Source organism: Microcaecilia unicolor, chromosome 2 (assembly GCF_901765095.1).
Source record: "Microcaecilia unicolor chromosome 2, aMicUni1.1, whole genome shotgun sequence".
NCBI classification, from domain to species: Eukaryota; Metazoa; Chordata; class Amphibia; order Gymnophiona; family Siphonopidae; genus Microcaecilia; species Microcaecilia unicolor.
This window is the reverse complement of record NC_044032.1, coordinates 398233867-398257971: the sequence shown is the minus strand read 5'-3', so window position 1 is coordinate 398257971 and position 24105 is coordinate 398233867. Positions and strand designations below refer to the sequence as shown.

Below are 24105 nucleotides of genomic sequence, written 5' to 3'. Positions count from 1 at the left end.
GAGTCCAGGTGTGCGGATGTTATAATGCCGTTGTATCGCTCCATGGTGCGACCGCACCTGGAGTATTGTGTTCAGTACTGGTCTCCGTATCTCAAAAAAGATATAGTAGAATTGGAAAAGGTACAGCGAAGGGCGACGAAAATGATAGTGGGGATGGGACGACTTTCCTATGAAGAGAGGCTGAGAAGGCTAGGGCTTTTCAGCTTGGAGAAGAGACGGCTGAGGGGAGATATGATAGAAGTGTATAAAATAATAAGTGGAATGGATCGGGTGGATGTGAAGCGACTGTTCACGCTATCCAAAAATACTAGGACTAGAGGGCATGAGTTGAAGCTACAGTGTGAAATTTAAAACGAATCGGAGAAAATTTTTCTTCACCCAACGTGTAATTAGACTCTGGAATTCGTTGCCGGAGAACGTGGTACGGGCGGTTAGCTTGACGGAGTTTAAAAAGGGGTTAGATAGATTCCTAAAGGACAAGTCCATAGACTGCTATTAAATGGACTTGGAAAAATTCCGCATTTTTAGGTATAACTTGTCTGGAATGTTTTTACGTTTGGGGAGCGTGCCAGGTGCCCTTGACCTGGATTGGCCACTGTCGGTGACAGGATGCTGGGCTAGATGGACCTTTGGTCTTTCCCAGTATGGCACTACTTATGTACTTATAACGACATTGACCCAAACTTCATCTCCCTCCTTACTCCCCTCTCCGTTGCCTATTTCTACCTACCCATCTCGCCTATTATTCTGGTATACTTTTACCCTCTCTAACAATATTCTGTATTCCATTTACTGTGTAAGCCGCATTGAACCTGCTTTGAGTGGGAAAGCGCAGGGTACAAATGTAATAAATAAATAATAAATATTCCAAGTGCACATTCATAGAAAGTTTTTTTGATTGTTTCATTTATTCATTAGCATCACCATTTTAGGAGAGTCCATAACATGGACATGTTATTTGTAGATTGAAACTGACACAGTTTTTGAAGCAGTGGTTTTTTGTCCTATGGGAGTTTTTTCACTGCTGTTTTTCCACTGACAGTGGAAGTCAGTAATAAGAAGTCCGCGAGGGGGACTGTTCAAAAGTCTATGACTTTCCCTGGACAGTTGAGGCTTCATTTGTTTTATTATATTATAGTATCTCAACGGTGCCTGTTTATGGTGTGCTCCAAATCGTGCTAGCAAAATTGTTTGGATATTGGTATTATTTATACACATTATTGCTTCAAGGCCAACTCCACAAAAGAACAAATAAATGGAAATACTGCACAACACCACAAAGGTTGTTACATACCTCCCCTGTGTTAGGGTTCCAGCACAGGATTCTGGCATCTTTTCCACAGCTGAGGAGTAGTTCAGGGTCTGCCATGCTCCAGGCAATTGTCAGAATACCCCTGCAGGAGACAAATTAGATAAAGTTAACATCTAAAGACCTTGTCTGGACACAATCTAACCACGATGTACCAATCTGTTTCGCATTCAGAAAATTATACATTAAACCAACATTTTACTGTCCATGTCAAAATATTTGTGCAGTTTATAAAACCCACCAAAACAAATAGCTCTAGGGAAATATATGTGTATATGAGGCTGAGAAAAAAGCAGAGACTAGTGGTGCTTGCAGATGATGAATGGTAAGCAGCTGTCATTATTTCCTCTTGGTAACAGGTAAACACATGCGCTCAGCACTGATTACGGTAGTATCGTGTATTTGGGAATATCTGATAGACAAATGAAGAGACTGCAGGTTGTTTAAAATGGTGTAGCACAAATTGGTGGCACTAGATTTGAGAATGCAACACTTTATTTCATGAAACTTCACTGGCTTCCCTGGGGCTAGGATTGAATTTAAACTCTTGTCCTTAATTTTTAAGGCATTATATGATGGGTGCTAGCTACCTTCAGGATTGTATTTGTTTATACCAACCTAGAAGGGCTCTTTGGTCAACTTCAGTGGAAATTTCTATGTTAGATAGAAAATTCCACTGAAGTCTGAATGTTGACTAAAACAGACCTTTAACAGAACTATAATAGGAAAAGTGTCAACTTTGGAATTCATTGCCATTGAACATTACAGTTATTTCAAATTATGTGAGTTTTAGACATGCTGTAAAGACGGTTATTTGAAAGATTTTTTTTTATAACTTAAAATCTTGAGTGTATATTTAATTTGATGTCTATCATTTATTTATTGTCTGTATATTTTTTGTTATAATCCACCTAGAACTATATTTAGTGAACCGGAATACTTATTCTGTATAACAAAATTTTTAAAGTGCTTCTCAGAGCAAGTACATTCTGCTATAACTCTTTACAATATGCAAATGCATGACTGATATGTTGTGAGCAAACAGCAGCATTTTAGCTTCAACTATTAACTTTGATGTTCCATCTTACCTCCTCATCCTCACTTTAAAGCTACCAGTGACCACAATTATAAAAGAAATTTCAACCCAAACCACCCATTTAAAAAAATGTAGTAACTAATGGTCTTTTAAAAAATGCTTCTTAAGAAGCTATTTGTACATTAGCAACTTTCATGACTCCTGAAGTTAAATACGTTAACGCTGCCACAAACCTGCTCTGGCCTACCCTGGGGCTTGGGCAGTTGGCAGTACTACCCATGGCTTTCTGGTCCCTTCTGTGCAGCTACAACAGAACACCAGAGGAAGCCCACCACAGACCACTCAACATTGGAGTGACTGACAAACCTATACCTGTGGAAGAACAGCCTTTACCTGTCTCGCACCATCACTTTGAAAACAAAGGATAACTAATTCTGGACTATTATGCAGCACTGCGCCATACACTGAGTGTGAGTGTCTGTATGTTGTAAAAAGCGCTGCCATATCCCCCATCCATGCTGGCAAGCTGAACATATCAGTTAACTAAAAGTACTGTAAATTACACAGAAAAAAACAGAGCAGTGCAATGTCTAAAGCAGCGGCATTCAGAGCAGTTTTTTTAGAAGCTTTCATGCTACCCCCATCTGTGCCCAAAAAAACAAGATATTAAATAAAACTGCTGGATTTACAGCTGGAATAGTTTTCCAAAGACCTTTTAGTGTGTTTATTTTGTAAAGATTTTATGCAGAAACTATATATCCACACAATGCTGATTTTGAAATATTTTAGGACCATGTCTTTATCCCTCCCTATTTGGGACTAACCACTTGTCTGATACCCTTCTCTAATACTTTATGAAACAGAATTTGTTAATTTACTAAGAGTTCTCAAAGTTTTTCACTGAACCTCACTACTTCGAGCTGGAATTTTGTATGAATGTGCTTCCTGTTCTCTGTATAACACAATAAAAGGCTATAAGTAAAGCAGCATCTCTGTTAGCATGAAGAGATAAAAAAAAAATCAATAAGGGTTAGCATGAGATACAAAAAGTCAATAAGGTAACATTAGAAATGCCAGACGGTAAAAAACGTCACTTTCCTTATTGATTTCCCCCTCATGTAACACATGGAAAAATTATGGCTTACCTGATAATTTTCTTTCCTTTAGACCTTCCAGACAAGCCCAAAACTACTGGGTTGTGCCCATCAACCAGCAGATGTGAAGACAGATTCTAGAATTCTGGGCTTTACTCAAAAAGGGGCACTGTGCAGCCTCAACAATATCTTTCTTCTCGTTAACTGTCATATTCTTTAAAACAAACAAGGCACTCTTAAGCTCAGTTGGGTCAGGAGCTGTCTCACAAACCAATCAGAGGATGCTACGCGAGCTGCATAAATGATAAGAATTGGAACAAAATTCCAAAAATAGAATACTATCTAATAATATTCAACTAGGGAGAGTCTCTGGGCTGGTCTGGTAGACGAAAGGAAAGAAAATTATCAAGTAAGCATTTCTTCTTCCATAGTGTCCTTACCAAAGGAATCCAGAACCTGTGGAATACAGCAAAGCAATCCTTTAGATGGATGGGACTTATAAATTGGTGCCAAAAGAGCTTGGCCTCAAGTATCACCTTCACTGGTGTTCTTGTATGAGACCACTGAACCTTACAAAATATAATACGGATTGTAAGACGCTCATATGTTTCCTTGAGACCTCTAATAGAGTTCTACTTAAGAGGAAGTCCAACTCGAGGTAGATGTTCTGTGAAACACTGCAGAGACTATTCCCACCAAAACACAGGACGACAAAATACCTGTTGCAACTAGGATCACAAGTAGCTTTAAACACTGCCTCATCCTTTGCGAACTGTCCAAGAAGCATTTTGTCAGAAATAACTTTATTGATAAAACTGTGAAGGAAATGTCACCAATAAAGAAATCTACCAAGATTTACTTCTTCCACCTCCTTCATTGTGAAAGGAGAGAAACACAAAATTTCTTTTGTATGGAAGAGGTATTACATCTGGCAGAAGGCTGGGACTCTGGTGTCCACACTGTCTGCTTTTGTAAAGTGGAAGCTGGAATGTCTGTACAAGCAGCCTATAAAGAACAGCAATACTTCTTGAAAAAGACTAAAAGTCTTGAATTCCCCAGAAACTGTCTCCATAGCAAACACAAATTCTCAGGCATCCAGCTAAGAAGTCGGACCACTTTTTTTTTTTTAACTTAGCAAAATTACATGCATAGAGCCAGGAGTTTGCTTAGAAATAAAGATTAACCTGAACAGCTTGAAGAAGTAGGTTCTACGATATCTGAATTCTCTTCTGAGGGGTCCTCCCACCTAGATAGCATTTCAAGCTGATAAACTGCAACAGTTTCTCTATTAGTAGGTACCTAGACCCTGTGAATTTCAGGCTGAAAGGCAGACAGATCAAGGAGGGACAATTGCGCCCTTCAGGGCGCAAACCTCCCCTTCTAACAATAGAGAAACACTCCTTCCTGCAGATGTGAGAAGTTATAGGAAAACCACTTCTTCCACAGTATGTGCTGTAGAATGGAATTTGATTTATTAATTTGTTATACCGCTTTTGACAATTAGTATTAAAGCGGTTTACAACTAAATAATATACAATTTAAATATACATCTTACAATCTAAAAATCAACAAAACTATGTCTACATACAACTCTAAAATATGATAAAACACTTCCTGATCCAAATCTTCAAGATATTACAGAACTCAGAAATCTCCAGACATTTTCAAAAATACAGGTTTTCAAAATTTTATGGAATCCGAAATAACTGGATAAATTGACAGTAGTGGATACAGAGTTCCATAAAGATGGTCCAACGCAACTAAAGGTTCTATTCCTAGTAGAGCTCAGTCTAGCCAATGTCAGTTATGGAGGCTGTAACAAATGGAGCTGAGACGATCGCAGAGTACTGCTGTTCTTGATTCATCAACTTATCTGAAAGATATTTAGGTACCCCAACCAAAACAGCCTTAAAGATCAAGTAAAATGATTTAAATGTGATCCAGTGCAGGTCTCCTAAAATAGGAGTAATATGAACAGATCTTTTTCCATTAGCTACCAAACATGCTGTAGCATTCTGAACTAACTGAAATCGCTTTAAACCAGTTTTATTAAGTCCTTGAAATAAAGAATTACAATAGCGGAGTCTGCTGGTCACAAATGCATAAGTTATCTTGATCAAATTGGATCTGTTCCAAAAAGGTTTGAATTGCCATATCAATCAATCAATAAGATGATTTAACAGAACCAATATGTTTGTCAAATTTCAAGGAGCTATCGCATTTAAATCCCAAAGTGACTATCATCCTTCAATGGAACTGGCCTACCTTGCAGCACTGTTGAATGGTCAGCAGATTTGACTTACGAGATTGGCCACACTGCTGAAGATTTCTCCATATTTAGAACCAAATCATGATAGCTTAACAATTTACACAACAAATCTAATTTACAGTTCAAATCAGTATTCACAGAGATTGATCATCTTGTATAAAAATGAGTATTTGAATAGAAAAGCATAGGAGAGAGAAGTGAACCCTGTAGTACTCTTCTCACCAGTTCCCTTGAAGGGAACAACTCATCATTCCATCGCACAATCTGTGCCTGATTAAGAAAATAAGACTGAAACCATTGTAAAAACAGAACAAATTCCCTTTATGTACAGCAAATTGAGTAGTTTAGAATGAGAAACAGTGTTGAATGCTGCGCTTACATCTAATGATTCCAAGGAGTGTCATAACCCTGATCCCCCATGAGTAAAATATCATCCACCCGAGACAAAAAGGATTTAGTGCTGTGATGTCTATAACCTGATTGGTTCTTGTTCGAAATCTGCCTTTTCTCCACAATATCTTCCAGTTGTTCTAAAACTACTTTTTCAGCACTGATAAGTTTGAATTAGCACAAAAACTAGAATATTTATGTTAAACTTTTTTTTTTTTTTAGAATTGGAGTAATAACAGCTTCTTTTAACTTATCTGGAATGACATCAGTCTTGAGAGAAAGTATGACCAAATATGCCATCAATGGCATCCAAAATTGCTGCAGAAGAATTTAAGCTCTGAAAATATTTACCGTATTTTTCGGACTATAAGACGCACTTTTTTCCCCCAAAATTTGGGAGAAAAATGGGGGGTGCGTCTTATAGTCCGAAGGTAGCGTTTTTGGACCTCCGTTGTGTACTTACAGGATTCCATGTTCCCTGGTGGTCTAGTGACGTCGGGGCAGGAAAGAGCCCCCTCTTTCCTGCCCATCGCGCTGCTCTCCGTGCTTCTCAATGCTTTCTGACGGTCTCGGCGAGATTCAAAATGCATTTTGAATATCGCCGAGACCATCAGAAAGCATTGAGAAGCACGGAGAGCAGCGCGATGGGCAGGAAAGAGGGGGCTCTTTCCTGCCCCGACGTCACTAGACCACCAGGGAACATGGAATCCTGTAAGTACACAACGGAGGTCCAAAACCCGGACAAGACGCACCAGAGCACCTAGGTTTTAGAGGAGGGAAAGAGGAAAATTTTTTTTTTCCTATTTCCCTCCTCTAAAACCTAGGTGCGTCTTATGGTCCGGTGCGTCTTATAGTCCGAAAAATACGGTAGCTACCATTGTATCTGTAACTGACAAATTGTGAGTAGGCCTCACTTGATGTTGCTTGGTTCAATATGAATCAAAACTTATGCTATTTGGTGAAGAACTACCTGCTATTAAATTGGCCACCTTGTTGTAGAAAAATTCAGAAAATCTGAAGGAAGTCAAATGCATATTTTGAACTAATGAACAATGAGAAAATATTAAATTATTTACAACTTTAAACAGATAGTGTGGAATATCATCAACTTTTTAATTTATTTTTTTACAGCTTACCACCTCCGAGTAATAAAATATACTCATCAATTTACAGCTCTTTTTTTAGTTCTTGTGACAGAAGTTTTCACCATTTTCATTCCAACTGGCTCACTTGGCGTCTCAAAAAAGTCTCAAGGAGCAAATCTGCAACTATGCCAAAAAAAATCAAGCCACTGATCCGACTCCTTCCTCCAATTCAAACTCCAACATAGTGGGTAGATGAGCGACTGCTACAGTTCTTAAGTCACTGTCAATTAAATGTTTACACAACCTAGTTATTCTTGTTTTTTTGTGGATTACTTTTTTCACCTCTCTTTGAAGATGCCTCCATCTTAAAAGAAAAATGAATTTAAAAAAATGATCAGACCAAAACACCGGATGTGTCAAAGAGACCCATCCCAAATTTATTTCAGGAGCTTTAGCAGCCCTACTTTCACAAAGCAAGTAATGTGAAATCATGTAGCCCCAGAAGCCATATCTTCATACAGCAATGCTGTGGGGGAAACCATGTAGACTTTTCTTTTCAAATCTTCAGGCAAACTCAAAAAAATCAGCTTCAAGGAGGGAAGAAAATAATACAATAATAGTACTGCTACATAAGACACCTGAAGGGAGTGGCAAGGCAGAAACTAGAGTCTGTGGATAGAGCTCAAATTCAAATACAGATGCTGCTTAAAGGACCAAAAGACAGCAGCCCTTCTCACATTCCAAACTGAGAGCTGCCAATGGATATAGACAGATTACTGAAAATCCTCTTACTATATAATGTTAAAGATCTGGCCAGCTCTAGGCTTCTCTTACAACAGACAAACAGACTGCTATAAATGTGAAGATACATGGACTGCAGCTAACATCTATCTGTTCATTTGGGAGTGTTGCTCCAAAATTTATAAATAAATTAACCTTCTGGGAAAAAATGTATCCTTGAATTTCTAATCTTATTTTCAACTTCATTGGTGCTGCAATGGAACTACGCAAGTATTTTTATCACCCCTATCAAAAAGCTCAAAGCGATTTCCAAATTCAGAATACAATGTCACAATGCAGTAACACCACAGCCAACCCTTAACATAATTAGTTTTTTTTTTTTTTTTTAATGTTTTATCAAAATTTCAAAAATTAATCAAGCAAAAAAGAATACTTGTACAGAAAAGTATGATATGACAACAATATGCAATTATATAATAAAAAAAAGAAAAACGTTATCTGTCAATCATAACTCAAGTCCACATTTTAGATCCAAGATATTAAACAATGGAAATTTTAATTTAAGGAAAACAGTAAAGGCATTTCCTTCATCTGGTGAATCACTAGATTCCTGTTAAATTAAATTAAAGAGACAGCTATTATTGGGATCCCCCAATAATTCGTTTAGTTGACAAAAGAACTGTAAGATATAAGCTTGTAAAAGACATATTTTACCGATTGATTCCCAATGACACATTTACATGGATATCGCAAAAAAAGGTAGCTCCTAGCTGAAGAACACCTGGTTTCATTAACAAAAATTGTTGACGTCTCTTCTGGGTGTCCTTAGAGATATCGGGAAAAATTTGAATTTTCAATCCCAGGAAAGTCTTATCTTTATTTTTAAAAAACATTTTCATCAACCAATTTTATCAGGTGTCAACATTACAGTGGCAAAGTTGACGCCACAACCAATTCAGTATCTGAAGACTCCAGTAAGGCAGAAACATCCAACTCTTGATTATCTTGATCTTGCTGATTAACTATTGATTTAGTAGGTAAATAATATACTTGTGAGAAAGGCGGGATATTTCCTTCAGCCACTCCTAATGTTTCTTTAATATACTTTTTCAACATATCTGAGGGAGAGACTGCAAACTGTTTAGGAAAATTAAGTAATCGGAGATTATTACTCCTAGAGAAGTTCTCAAGAGATTCAGTATTTCTCCTCAAATATGTCAAATCTTTAACATAGTGCTTTGAAGAGTTTGTATATGCTGCAATTCTTTTTCTTGTATCTTATTTTGTTGAGTTAAAGTTTCTAATCCAGTGGCAGTTTCTTTAAATTTCCTTTACAGGAACTTGAGGGCACAATGCTTTACCCAAGTCCACAATTAAACTCCATAGACTATCAAGGGTGAGAGTAGGTTTAGATATAGATAAAGGAAATAAAGTCATTGGTGCCTCGGTTCCCTTGTTAGTAGAAGAATCTTTCTCCATACTTCCAACTACTACCTCCCCCATTATGTCAGATGGAACAGCTTCGACCTCTCCCGACAAAGCTAATAGCTCCTTGCTACTCCGAATTCCTTTGGGTTGACAAGATGCGTCTCATCTCTCTTCTCCTAACCTATCCTTGGTTAGCAGGGTTTGAGACGCCGATAATGGGGAGCTACTGCCTCGTGGTTGTGGGGGATGAGCTCTCATGTCGGGGGTGAGCGAAAGCTGTAGCCCAGGGAGCGTCCCAGGGTCTCCATTCACTCCAAAGCGCTCCAGCAGGCTGCCCTCCGTCATTGCAGGAATCCCAGCCCTTTGAAAATAGGAATCAAGTATGCCGGTACCACAAGGTAAGCTTTGCCACTGAGAGGCAGTGGGAGCGGATCGCCCACTTCTTTTCGGCATCGCGGTCTAGTTCCAGAGGTCACAGAGAGCTGACATGAGCATTAGATGAAGACGGCGGCCACTTGGATATTCAACATATCTCCAATCCAGATATAATGCATTACTCTTGGTCCCACCGCAAAATTAAACCAATTGATCATTGTTTATCAACCCCAGTCAATCAACAGCTTGATTCCAAGTCCAAGGCTTCACAGCTTTCCAGAAATGCAAGTAATCTGATTCCTGTTGTAATGCAAGAGGCAATTTATTTGACCATGTGGGAGTCCCTATTGAAAGAGGCCCTCTCCCATACATATTGCAAGAAGATCAGCGGCCCATCCTACAAAGCTGCTCCTAGGGGCCTATGCTCAAAGTAGGGTGCAGAAGGGCATTACACAAAGCCCATAACACAGAAAGGAATGCAAAGAAATAGCAAAGCAATGCTAAAAAAAAAAAAATCTTGTGCAAATCATATGCATGGTTAATTTGCACTAACTAAAAGCAAGGGGAGGACTGTGCATGGCACATATGCACCAAAGGTTTGCGGTAAGCTTGGCTCTTGTGTGCATACCCAGAAAAACCTGGAAGCGCAAGTATGCATCGGGGCTGTTGTTCTGCACTTATAAATATAAGCCTTTCAAACATCATATGCACTTTAATTTTTTGAAATGCTCATATTTAAGTACAGAAAAACAGGTGCCAATGTTTGCTTTCACTTTTCCTCAGACTCGTGCACATGCTTGGCTCTCATTAGTAGCACTCCAACTTGTGCGGGTTTACGTCTGCTTGCAAAAGCTGACAAAAACCCCAGTGCAATGTGAAAAACAGACAAGAAATCTTCTCTTGTAAACGTTCTATGCTGCCCCTGAACTGGCGGTAAATTTTCAGTATTACAGGCTATCATTTCCTTCAGTGCATTGAGAAAGAACACTAACTGACTTCATAAGCATCAATTTAAATGCATTTCAATATGATTTACAGCAAGGTTTAGCACACACATTAACACCTGGGCTCAAGGCCTTTGAGCATTCTGCACACAAGAACTTGTATGAAAATCAGGCACTAACTGCTTTCTAATTATGGCATTAGCTTTGAGCATCAGCTCCTGCTAATGAGCTACAGCTCAATCTATTTCAGTATGCAAATGCTTTGCTGTTGCACTAAATCTTGTGTCAGCCAATGTGCCCCACTTTAAAGCATCTACTAACAGCTAAGCTTTCCTACCTTTCTCCTAAAGAATATTTGCATAAATTAGCATTTTTACATACTGCAGTCACTTGTTTCTCAAGATAATTACATTTGCTCCTTTTTAAGTTGGTAAAAGAAAACTCAGATATCAGATAAGGGAATCAAGTGGAAAAGAGTGTAAAGAATGTGTTTTAAGCCTGTAAAATATATGTCTGACGTGTATTTCTCCTTTGACCAGCAGATGGTGCACGTTTATGCTTAAAGCTGTTACAGAGCACTGACTTCTCTTTCTTTTATTTGGCACACAAATAATAGGAAGTGCCTGTAGTGATGTAACCATTTTTTATTTGGAGCTCCTTGTGACTCTGGGCAAGTCACTTAACCCTCTATTGCCCCATGTAAGCCGCATTGAGCCTGCCATGAGTGGGAAAGCGCAGGATACAAAGCAATTGTTTCAAAAGAGGTGTGACATGGTCACACCACTTCATCCTACATAAGATCCTAGCTCCAGTATTACAAAGAGATTGCAAGCATTTTAAATTAGTCTTGGAGATACCTGCATACATAATATTACAGTACTCATAGCGCGAGTTAATGTAAACACAGAACAAAGAATGAAGAGAGTCTGTATGCAGGTAATTACTACAACCACCCCCCCAAGGATCACTTATCTCCACTAGTCTACTCAAAATTAAACAGAACGAATTACTTTCCATCAATGTCATTACAATCAAGACTCTACACTGAGGGCAAGATGCATCAAACAAACGTAAAAGAATCTAAAACGTAAAAGTGCTTACCGAATTTGAAAAAACGAAGAATGCACTAAAAACACACCTCAGAAATGTTTGGTACGGTATTCAAAAGTCGGATGCATGAAAGTTTCGCTAATCTGGTGCAATCCCCTGTAGCGGAGTAGGAAATGCATGCGCACAGAAAGCACACGTTATCAGCATTAATCCACAATGTAAAAAAAAAAAAAGGATCAGGAGGGGGCAAAGGCGCTCATCAGGAGCGTCCTTTATGGATGGCCTTGGCCCCCCCCCCACCCGAGGTTGCCGCTGCTCCCCGCTTCCCCAAAATCAAAACTTTAAGCTGCCCCGGCCCCCCCTCCCTTCCTCTCTTCCTTTCTCTATCTCCCCCCAGCTCCGCCTCCCGCCATCCTCCGCGCCCCCCGAGGTCGTTGCCACCACTCCCCCCCTCCACTGGGCCCCCCTCCCTCTTACCGGGCCCGCGCAGCGCCTCTCACTCTGTGTGAAGGCGCTGCACGGGCAAGAACAGCTGATGCCTCTTCGCGGAGTCTTCGAGCGTCCTTCCTTTCCTCCTGGGCCCGCGCCCTGGTCTGACGTAAATAACCTACATAGGACCGGGGCTGCTAAAATTTTGATTTTTCATGCAGGGGGAAGCAGGGAGCAGCAGGGATCTCGGGCGGTGGGGGGGGAGGCCATCCATACAGGACGCTCCTGACGAGTGCCTTTGCCCCCTCTCAATCCTTTTTTTTCCCTTTTATTTTAATGCAGGGGGAGCGGGGAGCAGCAGCGACCTCGGGCGTCAATAAAGGACGCTCCAGACGCACGTTTTTGCCCCTTCGCAATTTTTTTTTTTGTTCTGACATTTAGGTATTTTGACATTTAAGCTAACGAGAGGTACAGACCTCTCGTTAGCTTTCCAGTAGTTTTCCAACGTTAGGGCAAGCGGAAAACTTTAGTGCATCTCATTTCAATAGGGTTTCTACACGAATTGCTCATCTGCATTCCGTTTTCGTTAGCTGCTAGCATTGTCGGAAAATGGCCTTTAATGCATGCCACAGTTAAAAATGTGTTCGTTAAAGGGTCGTTTTGTTTAGTGCATCTGGCCCTGACTCCCCCTTTCACTTTCAGTTTAAGACTCTTCTACTCTCCCATAAGTGATTTACTCTATATAACTCCTCATTACCTCTCCTCTTATCTCTATACACCTCTATGTGAACTTTTAACTGAGCAAACTGGTCATCTGTGTTGTTCCACTACCAGCTCCCAACTCTGTATGTTTCATTTTGCTCACTATGTGCTTTCCCTTTCTGGTCATAGGTAAGAAGGGAGAGGGCAATGAAGACAGGTATGGCTTTCCTCCTCTGTGTGCATCTGAATACAAACTTTTAAGATACAATACCTTGTGTGGTTTTCCATAACACGTATAAGATACAATACCTTGTGTGGTTTTCCATAACACGTAACGGGGATGAAGCAAAGCGAAGATCCCACATCTGTATGACAGGCAGTCGGTCATCCTCTGAGGCAAGGACCAACTGAGTGGCCACGTCAGGATGCCACGCCATTCCAGAGCAGTGCATCTGCAGAGATACTTCAGGTCACATCACACCCTTCTCATGGTCAACAACATTAACCTCCAAATAACTAATTACTGACAATACAGACTGTACTAATTTCACTCAAACTGTTTAGTGCCCAGAAATGTTTCTTCCATTTAAGATTTGTGTCTTGTTTTAAAGATCATCTACACAGTATTTCTCATGATGGGACAGACGTACTGAAGGTGTCAATGAAATAAATATTTAATATATGAACACCCATACAGCCTTACCCATTTAAAGACCCTGTTCATTTTCCATTTTTATAGATACAAATAAAGATAGAACGGAAACTTAAGTTTAATTCATACTTGTATTTGCCTTTTCTTATTTGCAGTTTCTGCTGCCATGCTCCCTCTACCACTCACCTCCAAACTACTAATTCATACCATTTCCCAGAACAATCCCACCCTGCAGTACAGAAACACACCAGATACTAAAGCCACACAGCTTCACTTAGGCAGGAAAGACAAACCTCTTAACTACTGATGACACACGTCTTTATTGTTTGTATGCATAGTTACCCGGTTGCTGTGGTCGCTAACTTTAAGTATAGGCTCATTTTTCCGAAGGTCCCATACAGTAGCACGACCACTGGGACTGGCTGAAGCAAGAATATGCTGAACCTGCCTGTTCCAGCCAATGCAGCTGATGTCTTCCAAGGGCTAAAATAGATTAACATGTAAAATAACATGTAAAATATCAGAGTCACAAGTAACCTTTATTATGGTCAACAAAATGTTTATGTCCAACAGGCTTTACTATTTAACATGAATTCTGCTTGGGGGGGGGGGGGGGGTAGGGAATGTTTATACAGAATCTCATTCTATTATCAAGCTTCCTTTATTAGAGCTATCTTAATCAGAATGTTTGTTAGTCCAGCATCCTAACACTAACCCTACAGCGCTTTATTTTATAGGGTTCCCAAAATAATGCACCTATGTGGACATTTAGAATTAATCACTGATTAAAAAGATTTTCAAGAGTTTTAATCTTCATAAAGACGCTAGCACTTTAACATATTGCTACTGTTACCCTTGGATTTTTCTCAGGAAATTGATTTCCCAACCCATGAGAAGGGACATGTTTTGGATCAAATCTTTGATTTGGGGGTTACTGTACCAGATGGCAACATAAAATAATGCCCACTACTAGAAAAAGGGGAAAAACATAATAGCACAAGTTAAAAAAAAATCATCAAAATATAGAACCTAAGTCAAAAAGCAAAAGAGAAAAAAATTTAAACAAAGGGAAGTATGCTCAAACATATATACACATATTGCATATATACACATAATATATAGTAACATGTACTTCTAGAAATCAAAAGCGAATGCTACATACCTGTAGAAGGTATTCTCCGAGGACAGCAGGCTGATTGTTCTCACTGATGGGTGACGTCCACGGCAGCCCCTCCAATTGGAAACTTCATTAGCAAAGGCCTTTGCTAGTCCTCGCCCGCCCATGCACACTGCGCATGCGCGGCCGTCTTCCCGCCCGAACCGGCTCGTGTTCGTCAGTCCCATATGTAGCAAGACAAAACAAGGGAAGACACATCTCCAAAGGGGAGGCGGGCGGGTTTGTGAGAACAATCAGCCTGCTGTCCTCGGAGAATACCTTCTACAGGTATGTAGCATTCGCTTTCTCCGAGGACAAGCAGGCTGCTTGTTCTCACTGATGGGGTATCCCTAGCCCCCAGGCTCACTCAAAACAACAAACATGGTCAATTGGGCCTCGCAACGGCGAGGACATAACTGAGATTGACCTAACAATTTATTCAACTAACTGAGAGTGTAGCCTGGAACAGAATAAACATGGGCCTAGGGGGGTGGAGTTGGATTCTAAACCCCGAACAGATTCTGAAGCACTGACTGCCCGAACCGACTGTCGCGTCGGGTCCTGCTGCAGGCAGTAATGAGATGTGAATGTGTGGACAGATGACCACGTCACAGCTTTGCAAATCTCTTCAATAGTGGCTGACTTCAAGTGGGCTACCGACGCTGCCATGGCTCTAACATTATGAGCCGTGACATGACCCTCAAGAGCCAGCCCAGCCTGGGCTTAAGTGAAGGAAATGCAATCTGCTAGCCAACTGGATATGGTGCGTTCCCCACAGCCACTCCCCTCCTGTTGGGATCAAAAGAAACAAACAATTGGGCGGACTGTCTGTTGGGCTGTGTCCGCTCCAGATAGAAGGCCAATGCTCTTTTGCAGTCCAATGTGTGCAGCTGACGTTCAGCAGGGCAGGAATGAGGACGGGGAAAGAATGTTGGCAAGACAATTGACTGGTTCAGATGGAACTCCGACACAACCTTTGGCAAGAACTTAGGGTGAGTGCGGAGGACTACTCTGTTATGATGAAATTTGGTGTAAGGGGCCTGGGCTACCAGGGCCTGAAGCTCACTGACTCTACGAGCTGAAGTAACTGCCACCAAGAAAATGACCTTCCAGGTCAAGTACTTCAGATGGCAGGAGTTCAGTGGCTCAAAAGGAGGTTTCATCAGCTGGGTGAGAACGACATTGAGATCCCATGACACTGTAGGAGGCTTGACAGGGGGCTTTGACAAAAGCAAACCTCTCATGAAGCGAACAACTAAAGGCTGTCCTGAGATCGGCTTACCTTCCACACGGTAATGGTATGCACTAATCGTGCTAAGGTGAACCCTTACAGAGTTGGTCTTGAGACCAGACTCAGACAAGTGCAGAAGGTATTCAAGCAGGGTCTGTGTAGGACAAGAGCGAGGATCTAGGGCCTTGCTGTCACACCAGACGGCAAACCTCCTCCACAGAAAGAAGTAACTCCTCTTAGTGGAATCTTTCCTGGAAGCAAGCAAGATGCGGGAGACACCCTCTGACAGACCCAAAGAGGCAAAGTATACGCTCTCAACATCCAGGCCGTGAGAGTCAGAGACTGGAGGTTGGGATGCAGAAGCGCCCCTTCGTCCTGTGTGATGAGGGTCGGAAAACACTCCAATCTCCACGGTTCTTCGGAGGACAACTCCAGAAGAAGAGGGAACCAGATCTGACGCGGCCAAAAAGGAGCAATCAGAATCATGGTGCCTCGGTCTTGCTTGAGTTTCAACAAAGTCTTCCCCACCAGAGGTATGGGAGGATAAGCATACAGCAGACCCTCCCCCCATTCCAGGAGGAAGGCATCCGATGCCAGTCTGCCGTGGGCCTGAAGCCTGGAACAGAACTGAGGGACTTTGTGGTTGGCTCGAGATGCAAAGAGATCTACCAAGGGGGTGCCCCACACCTGGAAGATCTGTCGCACTACTCGGGAATTGAGCGACCACTCGTGAGGTTGCATAATCCTGCTCAGTCTGTCAGCCAGACTGTTGTTTACGCCTGCCAGATATGTGGCTTGGAGCACCATGCCGTGACGGCGAGCCCAGAGCCACATGCTGACGGCTTCCTGACACAGGGGGCGAGATCCGGTGCCCCTCTGATTGTTGATGTAATACATGGCAACCTGGTAGTCTGTCTGAATTTGGATAATTTGGTGGGACAGCCGATCTCTGAAAGCCTTCAGAGCGTTCCAGACCGCTCGTAACTCCAGGAGATTGATCTGCAGATCGCGTTCCTGGAGGGACCAACTTCCCTGGGTGTGAAGCCCATCAACATGAGCTCCCCACCCCAGGAGAGACACATCCGTAGTCAGCACTTTTTGTGGCTGAGGAATTTGGAAAGGAAGTCCCAGAGTCAAATTGGACCAAATCGTCCACCAATACAGGGACTTGAGAAAACTCGTGGACAGGTGGATCACGTCTTCTAGATCCCCAGCAGCCTGAAACCACTGGGAAGCTAGGGTCCATTGAGCAGATCGCATGTGAAGGCGGGCCATGGGAGTCACATGAACTGTGGAGGCCATGCGGCCCAGCAATCTCAACAATCTGCCGAGCTGTGATCTGCTGGGACGCTCGCACCCGCGAGACGAGGGACAACAAGTTGTTGGCTCTCATCTCTGGGAGATAGGCACGAGCCGTCCGAGAATCCAGCAGAGCTCCTATGAATTCGAGTCTCTGTACTGGGAGAAGATGGGACTTTGGATAATTTATCACAAACCCCAGTAGCGCCAGGAGGCGAATAGTCATCTGCATGGACTATAGAGCTCCTGCCTCGGATGTGTTCTTCACCAGCCAATCGTCGAGATATGGGAACACGTGTACCCCCAGCCTGCGAAGTGCCGCTGCTACTACAGCCAAGCATTTCGTGAACACTCTGGGCGCAGAGGCGAGCCCAAAGGGTAGCACACAGTACTGGAAGTGACGTGTGCCCAGGTGAAATCGCAGATACTGTCTGTGAGCTGGCAGTATCGGGATGTGCGTGTAGGCGTCCTTCAAGTCCAGAGAGCATAGCCAATCGTTTTCCTGAATCATGGGGAGAAGGGTGCCCAGGGAAAGCATCCCGAACTTTTCCTTGACCAGATATTTGTTCAGGGCCCTTAGGTCTAGGATGGGACGCATCCCCCCTGTTTTCTTTTCCACAAGGAAGTACCTGGAATAGAATCCCAGCCCTTCTTGCCTGGATGGCACGGGCTCGACCGCATTGGCGCTGAGAAGGGCGGAGAGTTCCTCTGCAAGTACCTGCTTGTGCTGGAAGCTGTAAGACTGAGCTCCCGGTGGACAATTTGGAGGTTTTGAGGCCAAATTGAGGGTGTATCCTTGCCGGACTATTTGAAGAACCCACTAATCGGAGGTTATGAGAGGCCACCTTTGGTGAAAAACTTTCAACCTCCCTCCGACCGGCAGATCGCCCGACACTGACACTTGGATGTCGGCTATGCCCTGCTGGAGCCAGTCAAAAGCTCGTCCCTTGCTTCTGCTGGGGAGCCGAGGGGCCTTGCAGAGGCGCACGCTGCTGACGAGAGCGAGCGCGCTGGGGCTTAGCCTGGGCCGCAGGCTGTCGAGAAGGAGGATTGTACCTACGCTTACCAGAAGAGTAGGGAACAGTCTTCCTTCCCCCATAAAAACGTCTACCTGTGGAGGTAGAAGCTGAAGGCTGCCGGCGGAAGAACTTGTCGAAAGCGGTATCCCGCTGGTGGAGCTGCTCTACCACCTGTTCGACCTTCTCTCCAAAAATATTGTCCGCACGGCAAGGCAAGTCCGCAATCCGCTGCTGGATCCTATTCTCCAGGTCGGAGGCACGCAGCCATGAGAGTCTGCGCATCACCACACCTTGAGCAGCGGGCCCTGGACGCAACATCAAAGGTGTCATACACCCCTCTGGCCAGGAATTTTCTGCACGCCTTCAGCTGCCTGACCACCTCCTGAAATGGCTTGGCTTGCTCAGGAGGGAGCTTATCCACCAAGCCCGCCAACTGCCGCACATTGTTCCGCATATGTATGCTCGTGTAGAGCTGGTAAGACTGAATTTTGGCCACGAGCATAGAGGAATGGTAGGCCTTCCTCCCAAAGGAGTCTAAGGTTCTAGAGTCTTTGCCCGGGGGTGCCGAAGCATGCTCTCTAGAACTCTTAGCCTTCTTTAGGGCCAAATCCACAACTCCAGAGTCGTGAGGCAACTGAGTGCGCATCAGCTCTGGGTCCCCATGGATCCGGTACTGGGACTCGATCTTCTTGGGAATGTGGGGATTACTTAAAGGCTTGGTCCAGTTCGCCAGCAATGTCTTTTTTAGGACATGATGCATGGGTACTGTGGACGCTTCCTTAGGTGGAGAAGGATAGTCCAGGAGCTCAAACATTTCAGCCCTGGGCTCGTCCTCCACAACCACCGGGAAGGGGATAGCCGTAGACATCTCCCGGACAAAGGCCGCAAAAGACAGACTCTCGGGAGGAGAAAGCTGCCTTTCAGGGGAGGGAGTGGGATCAGAAGGAAGGCCATCAGACTCCTCGTCAGAGAAATATCTGATGTCCTCCTCCTCCTCCCACGAGGCCTCACCATCGGTATCAGACACAAGTTCACGAACCTGTGTCTGAAGCCGTGCCCGGCTCGACTCCGTGGAACCACGGCCACGGTGGGAGCGTCGAGAGGTAGACTCCCTTGCCCACACCGGCGAAGCTCCCTCCGTCGAAGTCGTCGGGGAGCCCTCCTGGGAGGCGACCGCAGTCGGTACCGCAAGCGGCACCGATGTCGGAGACCTCACCCCGGGCAAGGGGCCAGCCGGCGCCTCACTCGACGGTACCGGTGGCACAAGCACCCCCGGTACCGGAGGGGAAGGGCGCAACAGCTCTCCCAGGATCTCTGGGAGAACGGCCCGGAGACTCTCGTGCAGGGCGGCTGTGGAGAAAGACATGGAAGCCGATGCAGGAGTCGAAGTCAGAGTCTGTTCCGGGCGTGGAGGCTGTTCCGGGCTGTCCAAGGTGAAGCGCATCGACACCTCCTGAACAGAGGGTGAGCGGTCCTCCCGGTGCCGATGCCTGCTGGGTGTCGACTCCCTCGGCGACCCAGAGCTCTCGGTACCGACACGGGAAGGAGACCGGTGTCGATGCTTGTTTGACTTTTTCAAACGAAGCATGTCACCGGAGCTTCCCGGTACCGGCGAGGAGGACGTAGAATCCAGCCGTCGCTTCCTCGGGGCCGAGCCCGAAGAAGGTCGGTCTCGGGGGGGCTGTACCACAGGAGCCCTCAGGGTAGGTGGAGACCCACCCGAAGGCTCACCGCCACCAGCAGGGGAATGGACAGCCCTCACCTGCACTCCAGACGAAGCACCACTGTCCGACGACATCAGCACTAGTGGAGGTCCCGGTACCACTGACGCCGACGCAGCCTTCCGATGTCTCGGCCTCGACGATGCAGAGGGTCGATGCCTCGATGCAGTCGATACAGTCGCGGCCGAGGGCGGAGGTCTTGACGCTGTCGATGTCGACGCACTCGATACTCCCGGTGCCGACGAAGAGCCCGAGAACAAAACGTTCCACTGGGCCAATCTCGCTACCTGAGTCCTTTTCTGTAAAAGGGCGCAAAGACTACAGGCCTGCGGGCGGTGCCCAGCCCCCAGACACTGAAGACACGACGCGTGCCTATCAGTGAGCGAGATTACCCGGGCGCACTGGGTGCACTTCTTGAAGCCGCTGGGAGACTTCGATGACATGGGCGGAAAAATCACGCCGGCGAAATCAAAACTCGTAATTGCGGTAAGGCACCAAAAAGAGGGGGAGAAAAAAACTCGACCCGAGGCCTCAAACGGGCCTACCCCGAAAACGAAAGAAAACTTATCGGGGCCAAAAACTAGAAATACGGAGAAGGGAAAAAGACCGTAAGGTCCTTCTCCGAAATCCCTTTTTTTTTTTTTTTTTTTTTTTTTTAAGAGCGAAAAAGTCAAAAGACGCGCGAGGGTCAACTTAAGGGGCGCGAACGGCGCAAACACAACCGTACCGAGCGCGGACAAAAGAAGACTGATGAACATGAGCCGGTTCGGGCGGGAAGACAGCCGCGCATTCGCGGTGCGCATGGGCGCGCGAGGACTAGCAAAGGCCTTTGCTAGTGAAGTTTCCGATTGGAGGGGCTGCCGTGGACGTCACCCATCAGTGAGAACAAGCAGTCTGCTTGTCCTCGGAGAAGATGAGATTGGATTTTGAACTTGTGGTTAAGGTCAATTACTCCACTTTGTCATACAAATACCTGTCCTGCTCAGCTCTGTACTTGTAACCATAATTAAAACAGCAAAGGAAATTGACAATTCTATAACATGAGAGCTACATTGTGGCCTCTCGCATGCTCTAAACTTTCACTTACTGCTGCATGACCAACTATGGAAGAACAACAGCTTGAAAGAGGAACCCTACCTAATAATAACAGTGAGTCATAGCATCATTTTGGAGTCTGCCACAAGGGCACATCCACACCTCGCCACCTTATCAGCTCCTGAGACACCATGACCTCTCCTCACCATCAATGACTGCTACTCTCAGGGAGGAATCCATTCTGAAGTCTTTCACAGCGCACATTTAGGACTCACAAAGAGCGCTAAATTAGCTCCAAAAGCTATCACCATGAAATGGCTCACATGGATTTGCTTAGCCCTTTTGAGCATGTCAGGCAGCAACCTACCAGATAACTTAATGCCTAATCCTAGCCACGTAATCTACAATCCGTCTAGAAAACACTGTACTAAGAAACACCCTAGCTGTAATGTCAGATACCTGCTAGACAATGCCAATATATGCCATCAGAACACTACTATGCTTTCAGACCAGAACCAAATGGCTAACATTTGACAGCCTAAAAAAACTTGTTATATTTTGAAATTACCCAAACAAGTCTTTCCTTTGGAACACAAGTCTCAACTCACTCTTGTCCCCGCCATTTATATCAACAGCAGGTCTGTAAAGAACAAGGCTCTCTTACTCAGGGATCTGTTAGAATCTTCAGATCTGGGCTGTTTCTCACAGAAACATGGCTGACAGAAGCAGATAGTCCAATACTGCCTCACATCTATCCACCCGGTTATGGAATAATTCTTCACTGCCCAAGACAGGATAAAAAAAAGACGGCGGACTTGCTCTTATACTTAAGAGTTTCTTCCACACGTCTTTAGTTAATTCTGAGGTTTTCCCTGAACTGGAATATATGCTGTGCAAATTCTGCAATGATTCAAAAGAAGCAAATCAAATTGCCCTATTTCTCATTTACCGTCCTCTGGGAGCTTGGTCCACAGCAGAACCTTGACTTGTAAAATTACTTCCTCTGCCATGTCCCAATTTTCTAAGATTATCTTCCCGGGAGACTTAAACCTACACTTGAAAAACGATGCAGACACCTGGAAAACGATGCGGACACCGAAGTCCACAACTTCAAATTATTGAAGGACTGCGAACTAACTACATTCTCCGAGGGTGCAACTCATGAAAAAGGTCATATGTTAGACTTCATGATTTCCTATCCTAATAGCTTGATCAGTTCATTCAAATGGAAGTCAGTACCATGGTCTGACCACTTTCAACTGGATTTCACCATTGATATCTGTATATCAAGCTTAACCAGGCACAAGTCCTCCAAACTCATCTCCACCAGAGGTAAAATCAACGAGGTCACTTTCTGGTCTGAGCTAACAGATTTCCTCACTATCTCATCTCCTACACATGGTTCGATCAAATCCCACTGGAATACCAAGGTGAAAGCCATACTAGACAAAATTGCTCCATTTACCACTAAAAAGATCAAGACACCCAGAAATTCACCATGGTTTATAGAGGAACTATCCATTCTAAAAAGGGAATGTCGACACCTTGAAAAGCAATGGAGAAAAGAACAAAGATACTACTGATAAATCCAAATGGAAGTCAGCCTTCCGATGCTACAAAAAGAAGGTAGCTGATTCAAAAGGTCAGTACAATAACAGCCTAATAGGTCAAGATGATCTTGACAACAAAACACTTTTCTCCTTAATTAAAAAACTAGCTTCCACTAATGATGATTAATATTCACAGAAAACATGTCCCACTACCCAGACCTAGCTGATCATTTCGCCAATAAGATCCTCCAAATTAGGTCTGAACTATCTAAAGCTACTCCAACAGAGGAAAATAGTTCAACCTGTAGCTCACACTCAATCACCGAAGATCCTACAATCCAAGGACTCAAAACTGGGAATCATTTCAACCACTAACAGCTGAGAATGTAAGATCACTGCTGTTGAACTGCTCCTAAGCCAACTGCTCCCTGGATTAATGCCCAAAATACCTACTCACACCCATCCCTATGGAAGCAGTAAACTGGTCACTTGATGATCTCAATGAGCTGTTAAAAACTGTCTCCCTTCCTCCTGATATAGGCAAAATTGCTCTCACTCTGGGCTAGATGTAACATCACCTGCACACCACCATCCAGTGGCAAGCATACCCATTTTTACTAAAGTATTAGAAACCTACATCAGTAGATAACTCTTCATATCTGGAAATTTTTTCTGTATTACACGGTCACAATTTGGCTTCAGATCGTCATATACTACGGAAACATTGCTGCTAGTTCTAACTACATATGTCAAACAACACCTATGCAAAGGCAACCAAGTAATTCTTCTCCAATTCGCTATATCGGCGGTGTTTGATGCGGTTGACTACACATTGCTACTTGAATGCCTGGACCAGATAGGAATAACAGGGACTGTTAATCAAATGGTTCAGTGAATTCCTTTCAAATCAAAGCTATTGTCAAGCAAAACAACCAAATTTCCAACTACTGGTCTCCTAATTGCGGGGTCCCACAGGGATCTCCCCTCTCACCTATCCTGTTCAATCTCTTTATGTCATCCTTTGCCTCAATACACCTGGGTCTTAATGAACTATTATCCTACGCAGATGACACCCTGCTTCTCTTACCAGTGACAGCATTAAACATAAACTCAGTCTATAGCTAATGGCATGACTGATGTTAGCACCTGGGCTCTGACCAATAAACTGAAACTGAATGCACAAAAAAACAAGGGCCTGTGGTTCTGAAATCAGGGAATTGAGGTCCCATCATCAATATATCTTTGTCCAATGGTGAAAGCTTTAGAGTCAAGTCTGAAACCAAAGTACTAGGTGTTTTGCTTGATTCTTCACTCACCTTCTCTTCCCATATTAACCAGCTATGGAAGAAAACACTATTCAAAATGAGACAACTATGTCTAGTCAGATCATTCTTTGACCAAAAAGCATTTGCACTACTAGTCCAAATGTTAGTCCTACCTCACTTGGATTACTGTAATGTTCTATTTCTCGGTATTAAGTGTCAATATCAGAAAAAACTGCAACTCATACAGACTAGAGCTGCTAGACTAATATACAAATTGAATAGATATACTAGTGTTTCAACTCATCTTAAACTGCACCGGCTTCCC

General features: G+C 43.7%; 1 protein-coding gene across 7 annotated transcripts in view; it reads right to left on the bottom strand.

Annotated features, from left to right (window-relative positions):
• SEC31A (SEC31 homolog A, COPII coat complex component) overlaps positions 1-24105 on the bottom strand; it is a 213265-nt gene that overhangs the window by 143785 nt on the left and 45375 nt on the right. For 6 of the 7 annotated variants that reach the window (XM_030190615.1, XM_030190616.1, XM_030190617.1 and 3 more), the window contains exons 6-8: positions 13847-13987; positions 13162-13304; positions 1295-1394 (exon numbers count right to left, since the gene is read on the bottom strand). In XM_030190615.1, the coding sequence (XP_030046475.1) occupies positions 1295-1394; positions 13162-13304; positions 13847-13987 (384 nt within the window). The other variant, XM_030190621.1, reaches the window with a different exon arrangement.